The 19,338-nt window shown below is 45.9% G+C and overlaps 1 protein-coding gene across 1 annotated transcript in view; it reads right to left on the minus strand.

The window, feature by feature from the left end:
• LOC144763081 (ribonuclease inhibitor-like) overlaps window positions 1-19,338 on the minus strand; it is a 197,589-nt gene that overhangs the window by 103,638 nt on the left and 74,613 nt on the right. The window contains exons 7-8 of the mRNA XM_078648382.1: window positions 17,924-18,094; window positions 17,463-17,633 (exon numbers count right to left, since the gene is read on the minus strand). Of these exons, the coding sequence (XP_078504508.1) occupies window positions 17,463-17,633; window positions 17,924-18,094 (342 nt within the window). The remainder of the gene's footprint in view (window positions 1-17,462; window positions 17,634-17,923; window positions 18,095-19,338) is intronic.

Genomic DNA, 19,338 nt, shown 5'->3' on the forward strand with positions numbered 1-19,338 from the left:
CCAGTATTGTGGAAGGCAAGTACAGTCCTGGACCACTTTGTTGACAGGACTCCTTTTCTTCTTTCAGTGTGCATGGCAGAGACATCAGCCGCTCCCCAGGAGGTGGAGCCAGCATTGTGGAAGGCAGGCACAGCCCTATTCAAGGTTCAGGTGCACTCCTCCCTCCCATCTGGATGCAGATCTCTCTATTCACCACTGGGTGACTCAGCCTGTCTCTTGGTATCCCCCTGCCCTGTCACTTCATGAAACCAAACATAGGAATACACATCCTGGCAGAGGCAGGTTTGAATGGTTAGACAAGCAAATACCTACTTTCTAATAGTGGTATTTGCAAACACAGAATATTAAAACCAACTTCACTAAAATATGTATTTTATTATTCTGAGTTCAGGCATAATAAACTCGAAATTCTACCATGTTCTCTGAGCCTGTTAGGATTATAAAGTGTAACAATTCTAACAGCCCATTCTGGACTATGGAGAACAGGTAGCCTTGCAATAGTGAAAAACAAAAATGGCTGTAATTCACTACTAGGACCTGCCACACACATCAGGGCTTGTCGTACCTTATACTTACAATGCACCCTGCCCTTGGGCCTACCATAGGGGTGACTGATATGAGGAAAAGGGAAGGTTTAGGGACTGGCAAGTGGGTGCACTTGCCCAGTCAGCATGACAGTACCAGACTGCACGCAGGCTCTGCAATGACAGACCTTAGACACATTTTACAAGGCTGCTTCTGGGGGTGGCACAACCAGTGCTGCAGACCCACCAGCAGCATTTAGATTTCCACGCCATGGCACACTCAGTGCACTAGACTAGGGTCTGACAAGTAAACCAAATAACCAATCATGGAACCACTGAGTCATACATCAATTTACAATAGGGAGCACTTGCACTGTGGCACTGGACAGCAGTGGCACAGTGCCCAAAGCATCTAACACCAGCAAAAACACACGAGACAACAGCAAAAATGGAAGAAGACCCAAGACAATGGTGCCAGGTTTCACAGGTCCTATAAATACCTTGGTAAAACAATAGGGCAGGGCATAACACATAAGGAGCATAAATTGGCAATAAAAACCAAAGCGCAATCGCTGATTTTTGCATATAGACTACTAAAAACAAAATTGGATTGCCCGAATGATAACCACCAGTTTCAATCTGCCAAAATCTGCCTCCCCGTCGCAAGTTCGGCTTGAATTTGAACTCCAACATCAGAAATTTCGGAGCATGAGCGGCTTCATGAAACGATGCCAAAAACTTCGTTCCGCAGACCCAGACACAATGGACAGCTTATGCTGGGAAGAAATCACGTACCAGGTGGACCAAGAAACATCGAGTTAATGGGGAAGTTATTTGAAAACTTGTTTGGCTGACCTTGAAATACAAATAGCACGGGAAAACAATGCAGACAAAGCAAGCATCAGTAAATCAGTCAATGACGCAGCAAAAAGGAAATCTTTTTCTGGAACATAAAAATACAATTTCTAAACGTCGGTATGGGTGGACTATCATCACTTCTTACAAATCATTAAAACTTAATATCACACTTTAAAAAAGAGCTACACAGACTATCAGATGGGTCAGCACGATTCAATAGACCTACAGCCGTCCTGGAAACGCACTAAACAAACAGCGCAGTGTCGACTGTGCGGCTATAATAAGGAACCCTTAACCCATCTTTTATGCGTATGTCCAGCAGTCAAGGACCTGAGGAGATGGTACTTAAAACCCATTTTTAACTAACTGAATATCCGCACATGCAGGCAAGCTGTAATACGCTGGTTGGATGGTTCCTCCATAATTCTGGCCTGCCGGGGAGTAAAATACCTGGCAGAGGTAAGAGGACTTTTACTGCAAGCCGATCAGGAGGAAAATAGAGAAGAATGATTCACCAGGTTTGGGCCCTACGGTGCCAATCGCGTAACATATGGACGGAATGCAAAACAGAGTAAGAGTTTACTTAGTAAGCAGGATCATAGAAGCTGGATTAGATTTAAATGTTAATTACTGTATTTATAACATTTTACACGCTGGCTAAACACATGCACCTAAGTTATACAACCAATGGGATATTATTAACGTTCTTTGGTTTTAATTGAGATTGTAAAGACATATCTATTTTATTATTTCTTAGGATAACTGTAGAGATTTTAACTAATCATACAATATATTTATTTTTTTACACAACACTGGACGTACATTCCAGCATCCTGCTTGTTTTGACCTTCTCCACAAACTATGTATTGATGTATGTCTCTCTCCCCACCCCTCTGCTTTCCATTGAAAGTGGATTATTATAAATCACATACACAGTTACCACTGACTGGAACTCTTTACGGGACAGCCAAAGCTTAAACTCCAATGACAATCTGTGCAGAAGTTAGTGCCACTTTCCACTGTTTGATTTTTTTCTACTGCTTATCATGACCCTCTTGTACTTTCATTTAGGAATGAATGTCAAGGCAAGGAGGTTGCTCCAAACATGCCCCTTTTGATATTTTCTGAACTGCCAACTGTTATTTCAAAATACCTCAAGTCAAAATACTTTATTTCCAAGAAATACATTTTTATAGAAATATACACACATTTGAGAGCCTTCAATGGAACTGGTTACCTGGCATCCTGTCGAGTAGATCCAATAATAACCTCCCCCTGCACCCACTCTTTTAGCAATGAATTAAAAATAATATCGTGGAATGCTGCAGGAACAAAGAATAGTAGGGAAAAGCTGCAATTTTTACATACATTAGATGCAAATGTGATCTGTCTCCAAGAGACTTGGTGTACAGAGAAATTATTATTGAGTAAGGACTATTTTTCACTAGATGGCAGAGCAGTTCCCTCCAGGAGAGGACATGCAAGGGGCGGGGTGGCTTGCCTGTTGTCTAATAGGATACAATGGAATTATGTTTATTACATAGACCCTAGCAACCTTTTTCAGGCAATTACATTGTTCAACTTTTACCACGTTAAAAAATGTGAACCACTGATCCTGATAAATGCGTATATTCCTCCAGATGCCTGCCACAATGCACTTCTAAAGAAGGTCTTTTTATACTTAAAGAAAGCCATTGAAGCAGAACCTACCCCTCATATAATTTTGCTAGGGGATCTTAACTGTAAAATTTCCAACCTTAATTTAGATATATTTAGAAATAAGGATAAAGAAGAATCCTTGCATATTCCACATGCGCTCTTCCCACGAAACATTAGGACAAATGCGAGAGGGAAACTGCTCCTTGATGAATTGACAAAAATTGATGGCATTATAGCAAATGGAAGGCTACCCTCAGATACACCGGCAAACTTTACCTGTAAATCAAATAACAGTGAATCCATCCTAGACTATGTGATAGTGGGAAGTACTTCTTTCTTCCTTTTGAAAGATCTTAAGGTCTCTAATACACTCCATAGTGACCATAACGTGCTAACTCTCACTGTAAATTTAAACCCCATTCACACCGTCTCATGGTCAAGAAACAATGAATCGGCTGGTCTTGGTAAGAAATCGGATAGATGCTACTGGGATATCAGGGCAATTAGGGGTTTGGAAAGTGTTTTAGAGGCTGCCGTGGATAACTTGCCTCACTGGAACGGCTTTGAAATAGCATGTTTTGCTGACTTTATGAATACGGTGATTGCAATCGCAAAAAAATCGAACCAAAAAAGTAATATTAAAGTAACTCCCAGATCTCCACGTCTACTAAATATTGAAATAAATAAATTAATTAGGGAACAGTATTTGACCTTCTCCTCCGAAAGATATCGTAGAATTCTACTACTAAAGAGAAGGAGGACTAGGGTGAAGGTTAAGATGAGAAAAGAGAAGGAAGATAGTATATGGATTAAATTGAGGGAAGCTGTGTGGAAAGGTCAAATAAGAACATTCTGGTCTCTCATCGGGGAGGGTTGTGGAGTTAGATCAAGACCTCTCCCTGTTGCTATTGAGGAGCATATTTGGGTTGGATACTCCCTATATCTGTTTTAAAACAAAATAGTGCAATGTGGAGTAAAATCCTTTTTCCGGTGTTTAGATTCTGCTTTGCAAACAGAACCGTTCTCCCTTCTTGGAAGGGGAGTATATTAGTCCCTCTATTCAAGAAGGGAGACCGCGATGCTCCACATAACTACCGACAAATTGCACTTTTAGATGCCATGGGTAAGGTTTTCGCCAAATGCCTTCTGATGCAAATCAATGACTGGGTGGTCTTGGGTGATATTTTACCCTTTGAACAGACCGGATTTAGGCGAAAGCATGGAACCATGGATAATCTAAAGGCATTGCAAGTAATAACTGAAAAATATGTTAAGGTCCGAGGAGGGAAAGTGTATGCAGCTTTCATAGACTTCTCCACAGCATTCGACAAAGTAGATCGTTCTTTGCTGTGGAGACAACTATCGGACCTTGGCATGCCGGTCATCCTTCTAGAGTTAGTGCGAGCACTCCATACAGATACTTGGTGTAGAGTCTTGATGGGAGGGGAAAGAGGTCAATCCCAAGTTATCCCTACAGCAAACGGCTTAAAACAAGGTTGTTTGTTGGCCCCTCTATTATTTTCCTTATATATATCTGACCTCCCCTATGCCCTGTCTTTAAGTGAAGGTATCGCCCCATTATTGGGAGGAAAATCGATTGTCTGTTTGCTATATGCCGACGACATTTTAATACTAGATTTGACACCGAGGGGATTAAATAGCCGTCTGCAGGTTCTACATGAATATGCAGAGGCTCACAACTTAAAGATAAATGTATCTAAAAGTAAAGTAATGTGCATGCTGGGAAGGAAAAAGTTGAAGTATGGGAATTACGCTTGGTCTGTAGGTGGACAAAAATTGGAAGTGGTAAAACCATATGTCTTCCTAGGAAAAAAAGTGTGCGGAAATTCAAGTGACAAGGCTCACATAGGAAACAATATTCGGAAAGCAATGGCACAAGGTAAAAGCTTAATCTCCCTCTACAGATCGACAGGCAGAAGACACTTTACACTTCTACTAGAGGTTTTCCGTGCTAAAATTCCAGCTTCCTTGTTATATGGTATTGAACTCCTCGACCTAGGAAAATGGGGCTTTTTAAATATCACAGAAGGTAAAATCTTGCGGAATCTAGCCTCAGTTAACTCTGCCTGTTCTGTTGCCGCTCTTAGATTAGAATTTGGTCTGCCCAGTAGTTGGGTACAGGGCCTTGCTGGAATAGTGAGATGGGTTTTGTTGGACCCGGCCTCGTGGCGTGGTCCCACTTCTCCCGCCTAGCGGGCCCTGGACAACATCAACCCCTATCCCCCGGCCTAAAACTATCTCCGCCGAACGTCACAAGAGCCGTTACCCTTGGCGACCCCCGGCTCTTCCCCTCGGGAGCCCGGCGACCCCTGCTCGCCCCACTCTGCGGAACCAACCCCGATTCCGGCCCACCATTCCAGGCCCGACTCCATCTTGGACCCTACACGTCCGGGCCACGTGGCCGCGGCCTGACCTCGGCCACAGCCCCAGCGAAACCCCGACATCGAGGCACCAAGATACCACCAGGTGGTAAAGCGGCCACTTGACTGATCCAGGAGGAGGGGAGTTTCGATGGGCCTCCAGCCGTCCCCGGATGCCTGGTTTCGATCGCCCTCCGGCCTCCCTGGGTGCTGGCTCCACCCCTCTGCTGGGTGTCTGGACCCTCTCATCCCGACCCCTCTGACCCCCAGGCACGAGGGTCCGGACATCAAAGGACTCCAGACCTATATCTGGGGCAGTTCTGGGATGGGTCAGTAGTTGTATCCTGGAGTCGAGAGCCCTGCTGATGCTGTCGCGGCTGACCCCGAGAAGAACTCACTACTTTGAACCCTGAACCTTTGGAGTCCTGCTGGCGCTGCCGCGGCCCACCTCGCTGAAACCATCTTTGGAGTCCTGCTGGCGCTGCCGCGGCCCAACCTTGCTGAAACCATCTTTGGAGTCCTGCTGGCGCTGCCGCGGCCCAACCTTGCTGAAACCATCTTTGGAGTCCTGCTGGCGCTGCCGCGGCCCACCTCGCTGAAACCATCTTTGTAGTCCTGCTGGCGCTGCCGCGGGCCAACCTTGCTGAAACCATCTTTGGAGTCCTGCTGGCGCTGCCGGGGCCCAACCTCGCTGAAACCATCTTCGGAGCCTGCTGGCGCTGCCGCGGCCCACCTCGCTGAAACCATCTTTGGAGTCCTGCTGGCGCTGCCGCGGCCCACCTCGCTGAAACCATCCTTGGAGTCCTGCTGGCGCTGCCGCGGCCCAACCTCACTGAAACCATCTCCGGAGCCTGCTGGCGCTGCCACGGCCCAAATCTTGCGGAACTCCCCAGCTCGAGGATTGAGAGCTGAGCGTAGGGTATCCCCGTGCCAAACTGGTATTAAGACTGTCCCGCTACCCCTTTCCCCCCAGTTTCTGAGACTCTAAGGATCCCTCGATCCGTTGTACATATTACCGAAGGAACCAATCATTGATGCTGATAAAGATTCTAAGAAGTACTCTCTTGTGTGGTGTCCCTTTGTAGTGGTGTGGTTACTCTGCTGTGACGATTCTAGGAGAGAGCCCTCATCCAGGAGGCCTCTCGACGGCGCTCGACCAATTCCTTAAGGAGAGTTGGGCCTCGGGGTGGTCAGTCAGACATCTTCTGCCTCCCCAGGGACCGCCTTTCTAACAGGTTTCAAGCCTTGTAAAGGGTGAACCTGGTCCACTAAGATCCCTTATTCAGAAAGAATTATTAGGAACCTTAAATGAGCAACCTTTAATTGTAAATAATTTTAGAACTGCGGTTGCCTTGCTTCAATTAGACGAATCTGTACTTTTTACTTTATCATGACATCAGTTAAAGGCCATTTTGAAACAGGCTTCCTGGAAATTAAGTTTCTCCATGGACAGGGAAGCCCGTATTTTAAAGAGGGGCATCAATCCAGCTATTGACTCTTGTCTGATAAACAAACTACAATCTTATATTACTTGGAATATCCCCCATGGAGTGCGCCGTTTTTGGCTTTTATTGAGGCAGGGTTCTCTTCCACTGAATAAAAGTATTGTTTAAATGGTATGGTTCCTCTCCAGTCTGTAATCTGTGCAATTATTCTATTCAGGACGTTACCCATGTGCTTTTTATTTGTCCGGCTCTTTTATTACATCGTCGTAAGTGGATGAGGCCAATTTGCCTGCAATTATCCATTTTGTCTGCTACTGCATTTATAGATGCTATTTATAACCCACCAAATGAAATGTTTTGCCACAGGATTTTTAACTTTTTTAAATGTTTTTTAGATATGTATTAAAATTACACTGGTTTGTAATGATTATTATTAGTGATTTTATCTCTAGAAATAATAAGAATTTAGCTGATGACAAATAATTCATATTACTCTAATCGAAATGAATGAAGTGCAAAGTGTACAGCAGTTTATCGCAGCCTCAAAGATCTCTGGTAATCAAGCTTCAGTTTGAGACATCCTTCCATCTTCTAACATATTCCTGTTAGGAGATCCTGACATTGCACGTATCATTTCATTACTAAGTAAAAAATACCCCTGCCAACCTAATATTAAACTCCTATAAAAGAGGTCATATCACTGGTGTATTTAAGATTTTACACTAATACTGGCCAATGGCAATAGCTACATCTGAAGGTCATGTATCAAATCCAGACACATTTCCCTCATTTGGATTCCATATTTTATTAAAAAAAAGAGGTCGCAGTAACTGAATATTTCCTAACTCGCTTACAGGGGCACGGCCCATTATTCTTATCTATTTAACATTTGTATGGCGCAGCGAATCATCCCCAAGGGGATCTCTCGGCGCCCGGCAAAACAGAGAAGCAACTTCAATGTTGAATCCCTTGATAGGCCACCCAGGGGCAGTTCCCACCCTCAAACGCAAGACTTCATTACGTAGGCCCTTGTCCGGAATGTTAGAGGTAAGGGACTATATCCGTGCTCTCCTGACAGTTTACGTAGGGAACAACTGAGCTCTTCGTTTTAAGTGAATGCAAACCCTCTCTCCGGCTAGCTTCTAGAGCACTTCGTCAGAGTGCACTCTTTATCTGGTTGCACGGGGCTTCTTCCCCTCTTTCGATGCGCATCTCTGGGACTCACAAACGCTTCAGCTTCATAAACATCTTTTTATCAGCGTAAATAAACATTATCACTGGTAAGATTTGCTCTGACAGTTTATCACCAGGCACCCCATCCATAAGACAAAAATAGAGGTACAGTTCTCAACTCCCTCCATACAGCTTGAATCAGAGCATTTTTAGGGAGTTCAGGGATCCGTTTCAGAGAATTCTTTCCTCACCTTTCTGTGATACCCGCATAGCCCCAGCCAACACCTCTGCACCATAAAGGGCCTGCAGGATTAGCTTACCCTGTGGCTCAAAGTTATGTGTCTCAAACTTACACTCAAACCTTTTACCCCATTCACTACAGTGGATAGAACCAGTCTCCGGGAAGCCATTTGTTTATCCCACCCCAATTCATCTGAAAAGGTTTCACCCAAATACTTATATTCTCTAACCTGCTCTAAACGTACATCACCTAGAAACCAGACAAATTTCCTTTCCCTCTTAGCAAAAAACATTGTTTTTGTCTTGTCAAATTTTATTGTTAATTTGTTTGCAAGACAGTAGGCATTTAGGGTGTTTCATTTCCGTTACAGCCCTATAGGCATGAAGTCCATCGCCACCAGATAGTCTGAGTACACGAGGCAGCTAATCTGCCTACCTCTAACCTTTGCTGAAAAACTATACATAACATCGGGTGAGAGGTCTGCAATGAACAGACTAAACCGCAGAGGTGCTAAAACGCACCCCAGTCTCAGGCCATTCTCAACTGGAATTTTCCTAGTCAGGCTTCTGTGCCCATCAAGGTCAATCTGAACCCAGTTACCACTATGGAGCTTCTTCACCAGGCCCGCCAGTGCTCCAGATATCTTCCACTGCTGTCATTTACGCCAAATCGTGCCCCTGTCCACTCTGTCGAAAGGCGCTCAGAAGTCAACAAAACAGCAGCAAATGCCACCTACCGACTCCATTAACGTATTGCCGACTCCTCACAGCGCGAAACAGAGGTCCATTGGGGAGTGCTTTGGCTTAAAGCCTCCTTGCTCCACTGGAATCAATCCAGTATCAAAGCCACCTGATTTCCATCCCAAGGGATTGGGTGAATATATTATAGGAGTTCAGAGGGTTCACCAAACTACTGGATCATCACAATGCAAAAGAGACCCATGGAAATTTAGGACCCTGTATAATATACATTTCAAGCACCAAAAAGAGGTTACACCTGGTTGCTGTTTGCATTTAACAATTTTCTTACTAGCTTTTTGGAAAGATGTCCTATGACCTGTTAGAAGGATCACCTTCCTTACCATATGTCTGTTAAAATTGAACTAGGTGCATCATTTTCACTGCCCTGATGAAGACTCCACTGAAGTCTATCTACCAACGAGTCGAAACATCAAAAAATGTTATTGCCTAGACTGCTTTTTAGGTCAAAGCCTACCAGACAGTGCAGCTGTCTGCTTATGAAAAGACTGTAGTGTAGTTCCTAAGAATACTCAGGATCTGCGCTTTTTGAACAACGTAAACTCAGGGATTGATGTCGGACTTGCTCCAGACACCCCCAGAGGATGCATTGGCCTAGAGACCAGCTAGCAAGCAGTGCCACTACCAGCTCCCCAATTACCTCCAAGGCGCTGGTAGTCTCTGGCAACCAAAGAACATGACAACCCTGACCCCTCAGGGATCGTGGAAAACAGTACAGGCTCCTTTCGCTCAGTCACTTGCGCTCAGAAGGGTACACAGAATAAATGGTGGCGCGTTTTCAATAAGTATTTATTGAACCAGCATCATTCCTGCGTAAAATGCATGTGCTGCAGCAACCAGTAAGCAAAGACAAAGGTATACAGCAGCTATTGCCAATATAAAGAACAGTAGGCAGATTTCTACCATTGCTCTAGAATTAATACATATATGCAAAATATAGAATGCACAGTAATGTATAAATACTCCTACTGAAGACAGTCCTAACTAATGCTACTCATGGACCTAATGTGTATATGGGTGTAGAAGCATGTATAGGAATGCCTAAGCCAAGAATCCCCCTAAGAGAAGGCCAGCCCCATTACCCGATGAGAGAGAAAAGCGACCCAGTTCTGGTCTTGGTAGAGACGTCCCGCGAGGGAGGTGAGGCCACTGCGGGATGAATCTGCATGCAGAACCCCGGTCAGCGTGTCAGCTTCTCTCCTCTGTCCACTTGGTGATAGTGCCGGTATTTTATACTGTAGGTGTCCATGGGGGTCCTAACTCGATCAATACTTTGTGGTTACAAATATGTAAACAAGCCTTGGGCCAGTGTGCGGATGTGCTCGCTATACTTGGCTGCGACGAGGATGACAGAGATGGTGACCTTTGTACATACTAATTATGCGAGAGGATTAAGATATGATACTGAGAATCCTCATGCATAACAAATATGGGGATTTCAGAGAAAAAAACACCCTGTATCTGTTCTAGTATGAAAGTCGGTAAAAGGTCATCACTAACCTCGTTATATGTAGAGAATAGGACAGATGTAGGGGAAAGGTTACCCTTCCTATATGGTCCTAACTCAAAGTATAATACGACCTCTTGGGGACATTCTGAAAGCTCCCCTGGGAATGCATTACACCCATTGCTTAACGTTGGCTTTATGGTTTGTAACTCATATTTGCTTGCTTTCTATTTTCTGCCTTTATGTTTTTATAGGCAGTCCAACCTAGTCTTTGTCTCTCCTGTGGAGCATTGCCTATTTACGGTATTCTTCCATGAATGCTTGCTTTCTGTAACTAGGACAGGAATAGTCCTTTCTTCACTTCCTCTCATTATCCCAGTAGGATAGCATTAGCACCACAAAAGGCCATTCCAAATAATCACACTCACACACAATCTCACTCCACATAATTCCAGTACACTTTACACCACATAATGAATATCCACATATTTCCATTACCCACCATGCCCCATAATGCCATCACACAAAAACCCCTCCACATAATTCCACCACATACAATTCCACAACTAACAATTCCAAGCCACATAATTAAACTCCACACCACATGCATCCACTACAATCCAAAACACAAGTAAAATACATTCTCTTTTACAGCGCCAATACCTCTAACTTTTGCAAATGCGAGACCAATTTGCATTGCAAATGCTTGTTTTTTGTCCCCCTGATCATTGTAAAACAAGCATTTGCATAGCAATAGGTCTCGCATTTTTGAAACTTTGACCTATTAGTATTGTACATGACAATGTATTTTATTATTGCAGGTTTTTAAAACACATTAATAAATCATTTACAACGCCAATTGCTCGAAATCTCGCAAATGAGAGACCTGTTGCATTGCAAATTCTTGTTATTCCTCCCATGTTTCTACCACAAGTCATCTTGTTGTGAATCCTAGCTCTTCCTGTAAACAAATGATGTATGCAATCTTCTGTACGGTGCTCCGACATCCAGAGAGCCTGGTTTGCGATATCAAAATATAAATCAAATAAAACAAGCATTTGCAATGCAACAGGTCTCGCATTTACACGAGTTTAAGCTATTGGCATGGTAAATGACAATGCCACTAGCTTAAACTCGCGTAAATGCAAGACCTATTACATTGCAAATGCTTGTTTAACTTTAAAAATGAGCGCGGTGCCGCTTCAAGGACACCGCGCTTGCTATCTTTTTTTTTTACTTTAACACTGAGCGTGGTTTCCTTGAAGCGGGCACTGAGCTCAGTGTTATTAAAGAAAGAAACCGAGTGCAGTGTCCTTGAAGCAGCGCCGCGCTCAGTTTTAAAGTAAAAATAAAATAAACAGAGCGCGTTGTCCCAGAAGTGAAAACCATGCTCAACATGTAAGATAAATAAAATAAAAATTGAAAATGATCAAGGTGTCCCTAAAGCGGGCGCCACACTCATTATGCAAATCCTCCAAAATGCAGCCGCCATTGTCCCCATCGGTGCCAATAACAAACATAGTGCTCACCCCCTAGATAAAGCAGGCATGGTAACGAGCCAAGTAAAAGGTCCAGTCGTTATGGGCCGTAACAAATGGAGACAAGGCGGTACCCAGGCGGGACTAACAAGCCCATTTACGAATCTGAAGCCACCATTTAAGAAGGACAATGACACAAAGCCAATGACAAATATGGGCGGAGTGGGCGGGGCTGCCAGTGCATACCCTAACACAGCATGCCTCACAGAGCGAGCAGCGTATGCCCGCAGCTGCTAGGCTCGACCTAAAAAGTAACATTACTCCTACAACAAGCCAGTACTATTGGCTTTGCCAATGCTTGTTTGCTGCATACGCTACATAAGCAACAATGATGGCTTCATTGTTTAGCATATTGAAAATGCTTCGGTTTTGGAATGATGAGACTAAAATAACTAAAAGGGGCCTCTTTGAAGTTACATCAAAGGCAGTGAAGGGTGGTACTGCTGCAGGTAAGATATTTCTTTTTCTCCATCCTGAGGGTGAGTGAGAGCAAAAATGGTTAGCCCGATAGGGGCGCCGTCTCAGCACCTGCCTTTTAAAACTGAGCACTGGCAAGACCCGGCCCACTTAAAGCCCTGCACCACACTATAAGTAGACATTGTGCCCCAGAATGCGGTAGCTCACATGTAAGCGCCAGGACGGACAGAGCGCATCAGCTGTCAATGGGCATTTAAATACTGGTATCTATATGTGCAAACAAGGACGAAAGGTGATGGGCCGCGTGTTTTCACACTTGTGCCCCTGTGGCCCCATGTCGCACTGTCAACAAATGCAAAAGTGTTCAACGTACTAGGATTTGTGAGTGCACTCGTGCTTCAAGCGAAACTACAAATCCCAGAATGCAAATTGTACTGGCTAAAAAGCAACGCCTGGCTCAAAGTGTCATCCACTGCATGAGCCCACTTGGCAGCTTCCCCATTTCCTGCTTGCTAGGGTATTAAATGTTTTACGTAGGAGGACGCCGGGGACTTCTTACAGCTATCGCTCACCTCCAAAGTCAAGAAGGCTGGGTCACAACATGCATAGACATCGTTCCCTGTTTCGTGCCCAGAGTGAGCACTTTAAACCGGCCTGTGTTGTTGTGTGACTCTCGGCACTTCCACTTTTTATAACCCTCCATCCCGGATGGGTGTCTAGCGCCACGACGCGGGCTTTTGGCCCGTCACCTCTTCCTGTAGCTGAGGCCCCTGCAGCCCAATGGGCGTTGAAGCCTGGACACCGCCCACTTTGCAGACTCTTCTTGGAAGCGAAAGTGAAACTAACTCACGTCTTCCTCCTCGGCAGCATCATGGCTGCAGCAAACCAGCTCCTGAGCCTGCAGGAAGAGGCCACCTGCTCCATCTGCCTGGAGTATTTCACCGAGCCCGTGTCCGTGCAGTGCGGCCATGCCTTCTGTCTGTCCTGTATCTCCGCGGTCTGGGAGGGGCTGCAGACAGACTTCACCTGCCCGGAGTGCAGAGGGACATTTCCGAATAAAATCATCCTCTCTAACAAGCAGCTGGCGAACGTGGTCGAAAAGATAAAAGAGCTTCATACCCGGACCAGGGGCCCCAGGGAGCGGAGCTGTGCAGAGAGCACGGGGAGAGGCTGAGCCTGTTCTGTGACGATGACCAGGAGCCCAACTGCCTCATTAGTCGAGAGTGCAAGGGCCACAAGGCTCACTCGGCGCGCCCCATTGGCGAGGCTGCCCAGGAGTACAAGGTGAGTCACTCTTGCCCCCACAGGAGAGGCTCTGCAGGATTGTACAAGTGTGGCAAGCGCACAACACACGTTAGGCTACAAGAGCCAACGTTAGGTCACAAGTCCTAAACAAGCACAATGTAGATTGCTTTATTGGCATGAACATGAAGACATGCGGTGCCAAATTAAACACGCTGTCTAATATACTCTACCGATCGCACTTTTAGTGTGCGTGTTGTTCTGTGGGCAGTGCGGTTTCGTCTATCACTCTGTTTTTGTCTATTGATATTTGTTGCTGGCTTCGTCTGTACTACAGCTGGCCCGTAAACCGGACGTTCGCGAGCGATTGCAGGAGGCTAACTTAGGGCCCGATTAGGATTGCAGTGAATCCGCATCCTCCGAGGATGCGGATTCACCGCTGCGTTGAGTGAAATGACCTCCCGCCAGATTAGGATGGCAGGGGGGGTCATCTGCGGACGGGGAGACCGTCGGACGCTTTTCCGCAGCGTGACCGCGGCGGAAAACCTCTAATATGGTGGCGGTGTCTTCCAGGCACCGCCAGCCATATTAGGATATGCAGTGGGATATGCCTTTCCGTGGCGGCAATGCCGCCACGAAAAGGCATACAGTCTTTTCTTTGGGGGCCCAATGCGGGCCCCCAGGGTGAAGGGGGGGAGTGGTACCCCCTGTATTTGCATGCACAAAGCGGCAGGCACCACCAAGGAATGTGCTGCCCAATGTAGAAACCCTTTTTCACATAACCACAAGAAATATGACTGGGTACCTTTCAGTTGCAAACCTAGGATGCAGAGTAGTGTGTGTTTTGAGGGGGAACTAACCAGTGAATGACATGCAAGTTTGTTTCTTAAGAATGCAGAAAATTCACCACCCTGGTGGATTATCCTATCCATAAATTCATTTTGCTGGAGTGTAAAATTCTTTGTATTCTTTTTCCGTGAATTAGATTGTGGACTGGGCCTCGCAAATTGCTGCTTGTTGGGCGTGTTGTAGAAAACAAAACGCATATTGATCAATGAGGTCAGCAGACACATCCAGCCTTCTATATCTTGGGACCATACATTTTTTTATTTTCCTAAGCATGGAAGCTATTTTCACATGCTTCGATCCTCGTGCCAAAAATGCCTAAAGTATCTAAATTCTGTGAAATGGAGCTTAAGTTCTTTGGGGAGCCTTAAACGTACTTTTACTAGTTAAATCTCTGTTTCTAAATTGGAGACGCGTGCTGGTATTCCCAGATTTGACATATTTCCATGTCCCCATCAGTATGCATTTCTAGAACATTCTTGCTGTCTGTCATTTGTATATTCAAAACCGGATCACACTCCAGTGTGGGATATCACTATTTGGAAGGTCATACTCTGGACTAACATAAGGCGCCCCATTGCTATAATAATAGCAACTTGTTCGACACAAAAGTGCCAATACAAAATTACTACAATTATTGTTTATTTAGTGAATCTGTTGTGCTTGTGTCTTATGGTACCAGTGCGCCACATAGGGTAGCGAGCGGGCCAGTATCTTACCAGTAGGGCTGGTATTTTCTTGTCATTTCTTGTCATGGCTGGTGGTACAAATTGTGAAAGCCTGCAAAAGCTGGTACTTTACCACAGTGAAATGTAAGCTTAACACAGCAAATAGACGAACAAAATACTTCAAATGTGCCTTACGAGTTACCTAAGCTCTTCCTAAATTAGTATTAAAATAAAAAAATGCAGAATAGAATAGATTTTTTCCTCTCATTCGTACTGAAGTGCAAGATCTTGACCCTTTCAGAATCTCAATCCGTGAACAAATGACCGATATTTTGCTCTCAAAAAGGTGGCAATTTCTTACTTTGAAGACATGGAAGAAAGAGTACGCCGACTACGAGGAAATGCGTGTATATTTTTTCTTGTCACGTTTTGTGGACTCGAAGACAAAAAAAAGTCTCATTATAGCCTGTTTAATGGGCAGGTTGTCATGGCAGCTGCAAGGCAAAGGAATGTGCTGGCCTTGGTAAATAGAAACTGGCTCCCGTGGAAGCCAAGACACAAGAGCACACCGTGCGCCAGCTAGAGCGGTCCGGAGCCGTGCATGGGTCTCTCCATGGGCGCGCTCTCTGTGGGGTCCCGGGCACTCAGGGAGCCGAGCCCTGCCTCCTAGTAGCGTGTGGAGCGGCGAGGGCTGAGCTCCACCTTCTGAGTGGCGGAAGGAACGGGCGCTGCCACAGACGGTTCAGGACAGACTTGAAATACCAGCCCGCCGCGCGGAGCGCGCTCTCTTGTGCAGGTGCGCGCGAGCCTGTGTGTGTGTGCTGCGCGCGCTCTGTCCCCGCGCGCCACACGTTTAACCATGGATTGAACCCCGAGGGTGAGAAGGAAGTAGAGGACAGGTACAGGGAAGGGGCAGAGGGGCTTTTCGAGGGAAGGGGGCGGTGGGGGTTCTCATGTGAGAGTTTATGACTGAACAGTGCCTTTGGGGACTATTTTCAGCGGGGCGCCGGTCATGCACCAGCCACGGACAAAGCGAGCAAGATCTGGCTGCCAAGTGAAGGCAAACGTGCGTTAGCGACGCTACTGGCACTTTCACGCCGTTCGGCGGCTTAACGTGCTATACGAGAACGACTTTATTTCAAAAACACCTGCTCCTTGTGGGCCTGGGACGGTGGTTTTCCCAGAGACGTCTTGTGCAGTCCTGCTTAGTTTTTCAATGACAGTTCATATTGTTCATTCGATCAATCGTCAGGTTTTAATTCAGTCATCTCTATTGCCTTCCATAACTTAAGGCTGTGTAAGCTTTGCGCCGTTCTGTTTTTGATGTTTTGGTGTAGTCTGTAGTGAGATATAGGCACCACGAGAAACTATTTTATTTGTGTGTACAATAGGACATTTACTTGCCGCTCACATTTGCTTTCATTGCCGATTTTCATGTATGTTGGAACATTAGAATAAACACAAAACAAGACAGAGCGTGCTGCGCGTGTTCACGGGCGCGTACACAGACCCCAATCGCCGCTTGCCCTGGTCTGTATCACTTGGCAGGCAAGACGGTAACAATAGGTCTCGCTGGCGACTGCGTCGCCATGTACGAGACCTAAAAATGAAAGTGGGGATTAGTTTTACCATTTCAGGAAGGAATAATATCTACAACCTTAGTTTTACTAAGAGCTCATACACTCTCAATCCTGGTGTTGTTGGAGCGCAGGGCCGCACTCATTCCTCATTTTACACGAACCTGTCTGGCAGATAGTTTTGATAGTAATGTTTCATCTTGGGCTAAATACCCCCCTCCCCTTCAAACACTGAGGCTAAGAAGGGGCGAGAAAGAGAGAGAGAGGGGATTAAAACATTACTAATTGTAAGGATTTATTACTAAAAGTATTATAAACAAGGTATAAATAACTAGAAGAGCAACTGTCACGACCCAGTACTCTCTGATCTGAGGTGCACAGGGAACACTTTACCCCTCCCACTGTCCCTGGTTTCAGTCCTGATGTAGTTGGAGCGCAGGGCCGCACTCACTCCTAGTTTTACACTGACCTGTCTGGTAGATGGATTTAATAGTAATGTTTCAGCTTGTGCTAAATTCCCCCCCACACCTGATAGCGCCTCAAACAGGCGTCTGAGACCTAACCTTGAAACACGCATGTAAGAAACATATGGAGGAGAGAAGCTGCACTCATAGTCAATGAATACAGAGGAAAATATAAAATGCAGAAGAGACAGAAAAGCCCTGCTCTCCCTGCCTCTGCTCCTTACCCGATCTTCTGCAGCCGGGTGTCCGGGTGCTTCAGGGCGTCAAAGATTAGGGTCACACCAGTGTCACCCAGTGCATTGACATGCAGGTCCAGCTCCAGCAGAGAGCGGCTGGAGCGAAGGGCGGCGGCCAGAGCTGCACAGGAAGCACCGGTTATCTCACAGCCACAGAGGCTAAGAAGGTGCGAGAAAGAGAGAGAGAGAGAGAGAGAGGGGATTAAAACATTGATCATTCTAAGGATTAATTACTCAAAGTATTAAAACCAAGGTATAAATATTCAGAACAGCAGCTGCCATGGCCCAGTGCTCTCTGAACTGAGGTGCACAAGAAACACTTTAACCCTCCCACTGTCCCCTGGTTTCAGTCCTGATGTTGTTGGAGCGCAGGGCAGCACTCGCTCCTAGTTTTACACTGACCCGTCTAGTAGATACAGAAAAGCCCCTCCCCCGCCTCTGCTCCTTACCTGATCTTCTGCAGCCGAGTGTCTGGGTGCTTTAAGGCATCACAGAGCAGGGACGCACCAGCGACACCCAGGACATTGCCACCCAGGTACAGTTCCAGCAAAGAGCGGTTGGAGCGAAGGACAGCGGCCAGAGCTGCACAGGAATCACCGGTTATCCCACACTGACTGAGGCTAAGAAGGTGCGAAAAAGAGAAGGAGAGGTATTACAATCATTAATAATTCTAAGGGTTTATTGCTCAAAGTATTAAAAGCAAGGTATAAATAGTCAGAACAGGGGCTGTCATGGCCCAGTACTCTCTGATCTGAGCAGGGACGGCCACTGTGTTAGGGCGTAGGAGCGCCACCCCACGGATTTCTCACAGTGCGAGAAGCAGAAATAAAATGGTATTTTAAATACCATTTTATTGTCTGCTTCTCGTGCTGCCTTGCACCACTCACAGTGGTGCAAGGCACTCCTCCCTGCTCCTTTAGCAATGCTTGTTTGTCGAGATTTCTAGTAAGCGGTCCAAAAAGTCTGCCAAAATGGCGGATTAGCCACAGTTCATGTGAGACAGGCGCGTGCACAAACCAGCCACGTCACAAACCACCATTTGTCTGTGCCTCGCATCAGACTTCAAAGGCTGCCGCTCCCCCGCCCCCATCAGACTTCAAAGGAATGCGCTCCCGCCTCCCCGCCCCCCGCCACAGCAATGCCGAGAGCTTGTTATACAAAGGACTCGTCACAGTGGAGACTTTTCACTATGTCATCATACGTCACCACTTGGTGGGTGATACCATGTGTTTCAGGTAAACCGGGAGAGCAGCCAAGGTACAGATATTATCCAATTTCTTGAGAAAATCTGACTATTATTCATGAAAAGGATCCTGCGATGAACCCGAGAGAGAATCTTATGCTACCCGACCGACATTGTACTCCAACAGCGGTCTCTCCTCTGCTGCAGAGGAGGCCTCCCCTCTGCACGTACCGTGGGCCTTGTGACATCACATTGCAGGTCCCGTGTTATCATAAAAGTTGCATTCTCATGATTCACCTGTGGTGCTGCTGTGAAGCCACAGACCTTTAACATACATTTTAGAATGCAGGATTTCTCAGTCTTCGTTTATAATAAATATTTTCACCTAAAGGCTCGTTGCCACAACCTGCTTGCACAGTGCTGTTTTGATCTACTTATTAAAAGATTTTGCTGGGCTACATCCAAATGCTGGGTCTGGCCTACTCCCTTCTCCTGCCAGTAATTCCCATCACATCTTTCAAGAAGGTCAAATATCAGTAGGAATAATCCCTGCCGGTGCTGCACTGGCCCTGTCGGCACAGGAATTTTTAACCCGGTAAGCTGAAGAACTGAAGTCTTCTTTTCTTTCTGGTGAGGCCGCCGTCGTCACTTTTCATCCGGGGCCTTCTCTCCACCTCCCAG

Source organism: Lissotriton helveticus, chromosome 6 (assembly GCF_964261635.1).
Source record: "Lissotriton helveticus chromosome 6, aLisHel1.1, whole genome shotgun sequence".
In the NCBI taxonomy this organism is placed as follows: domain Eukaryota; kingdom Metazoa; phylum Chordata; class Amphibia; order Caudata; family Salamandridae; genus Lissotriton; species Lissotriton helveticus.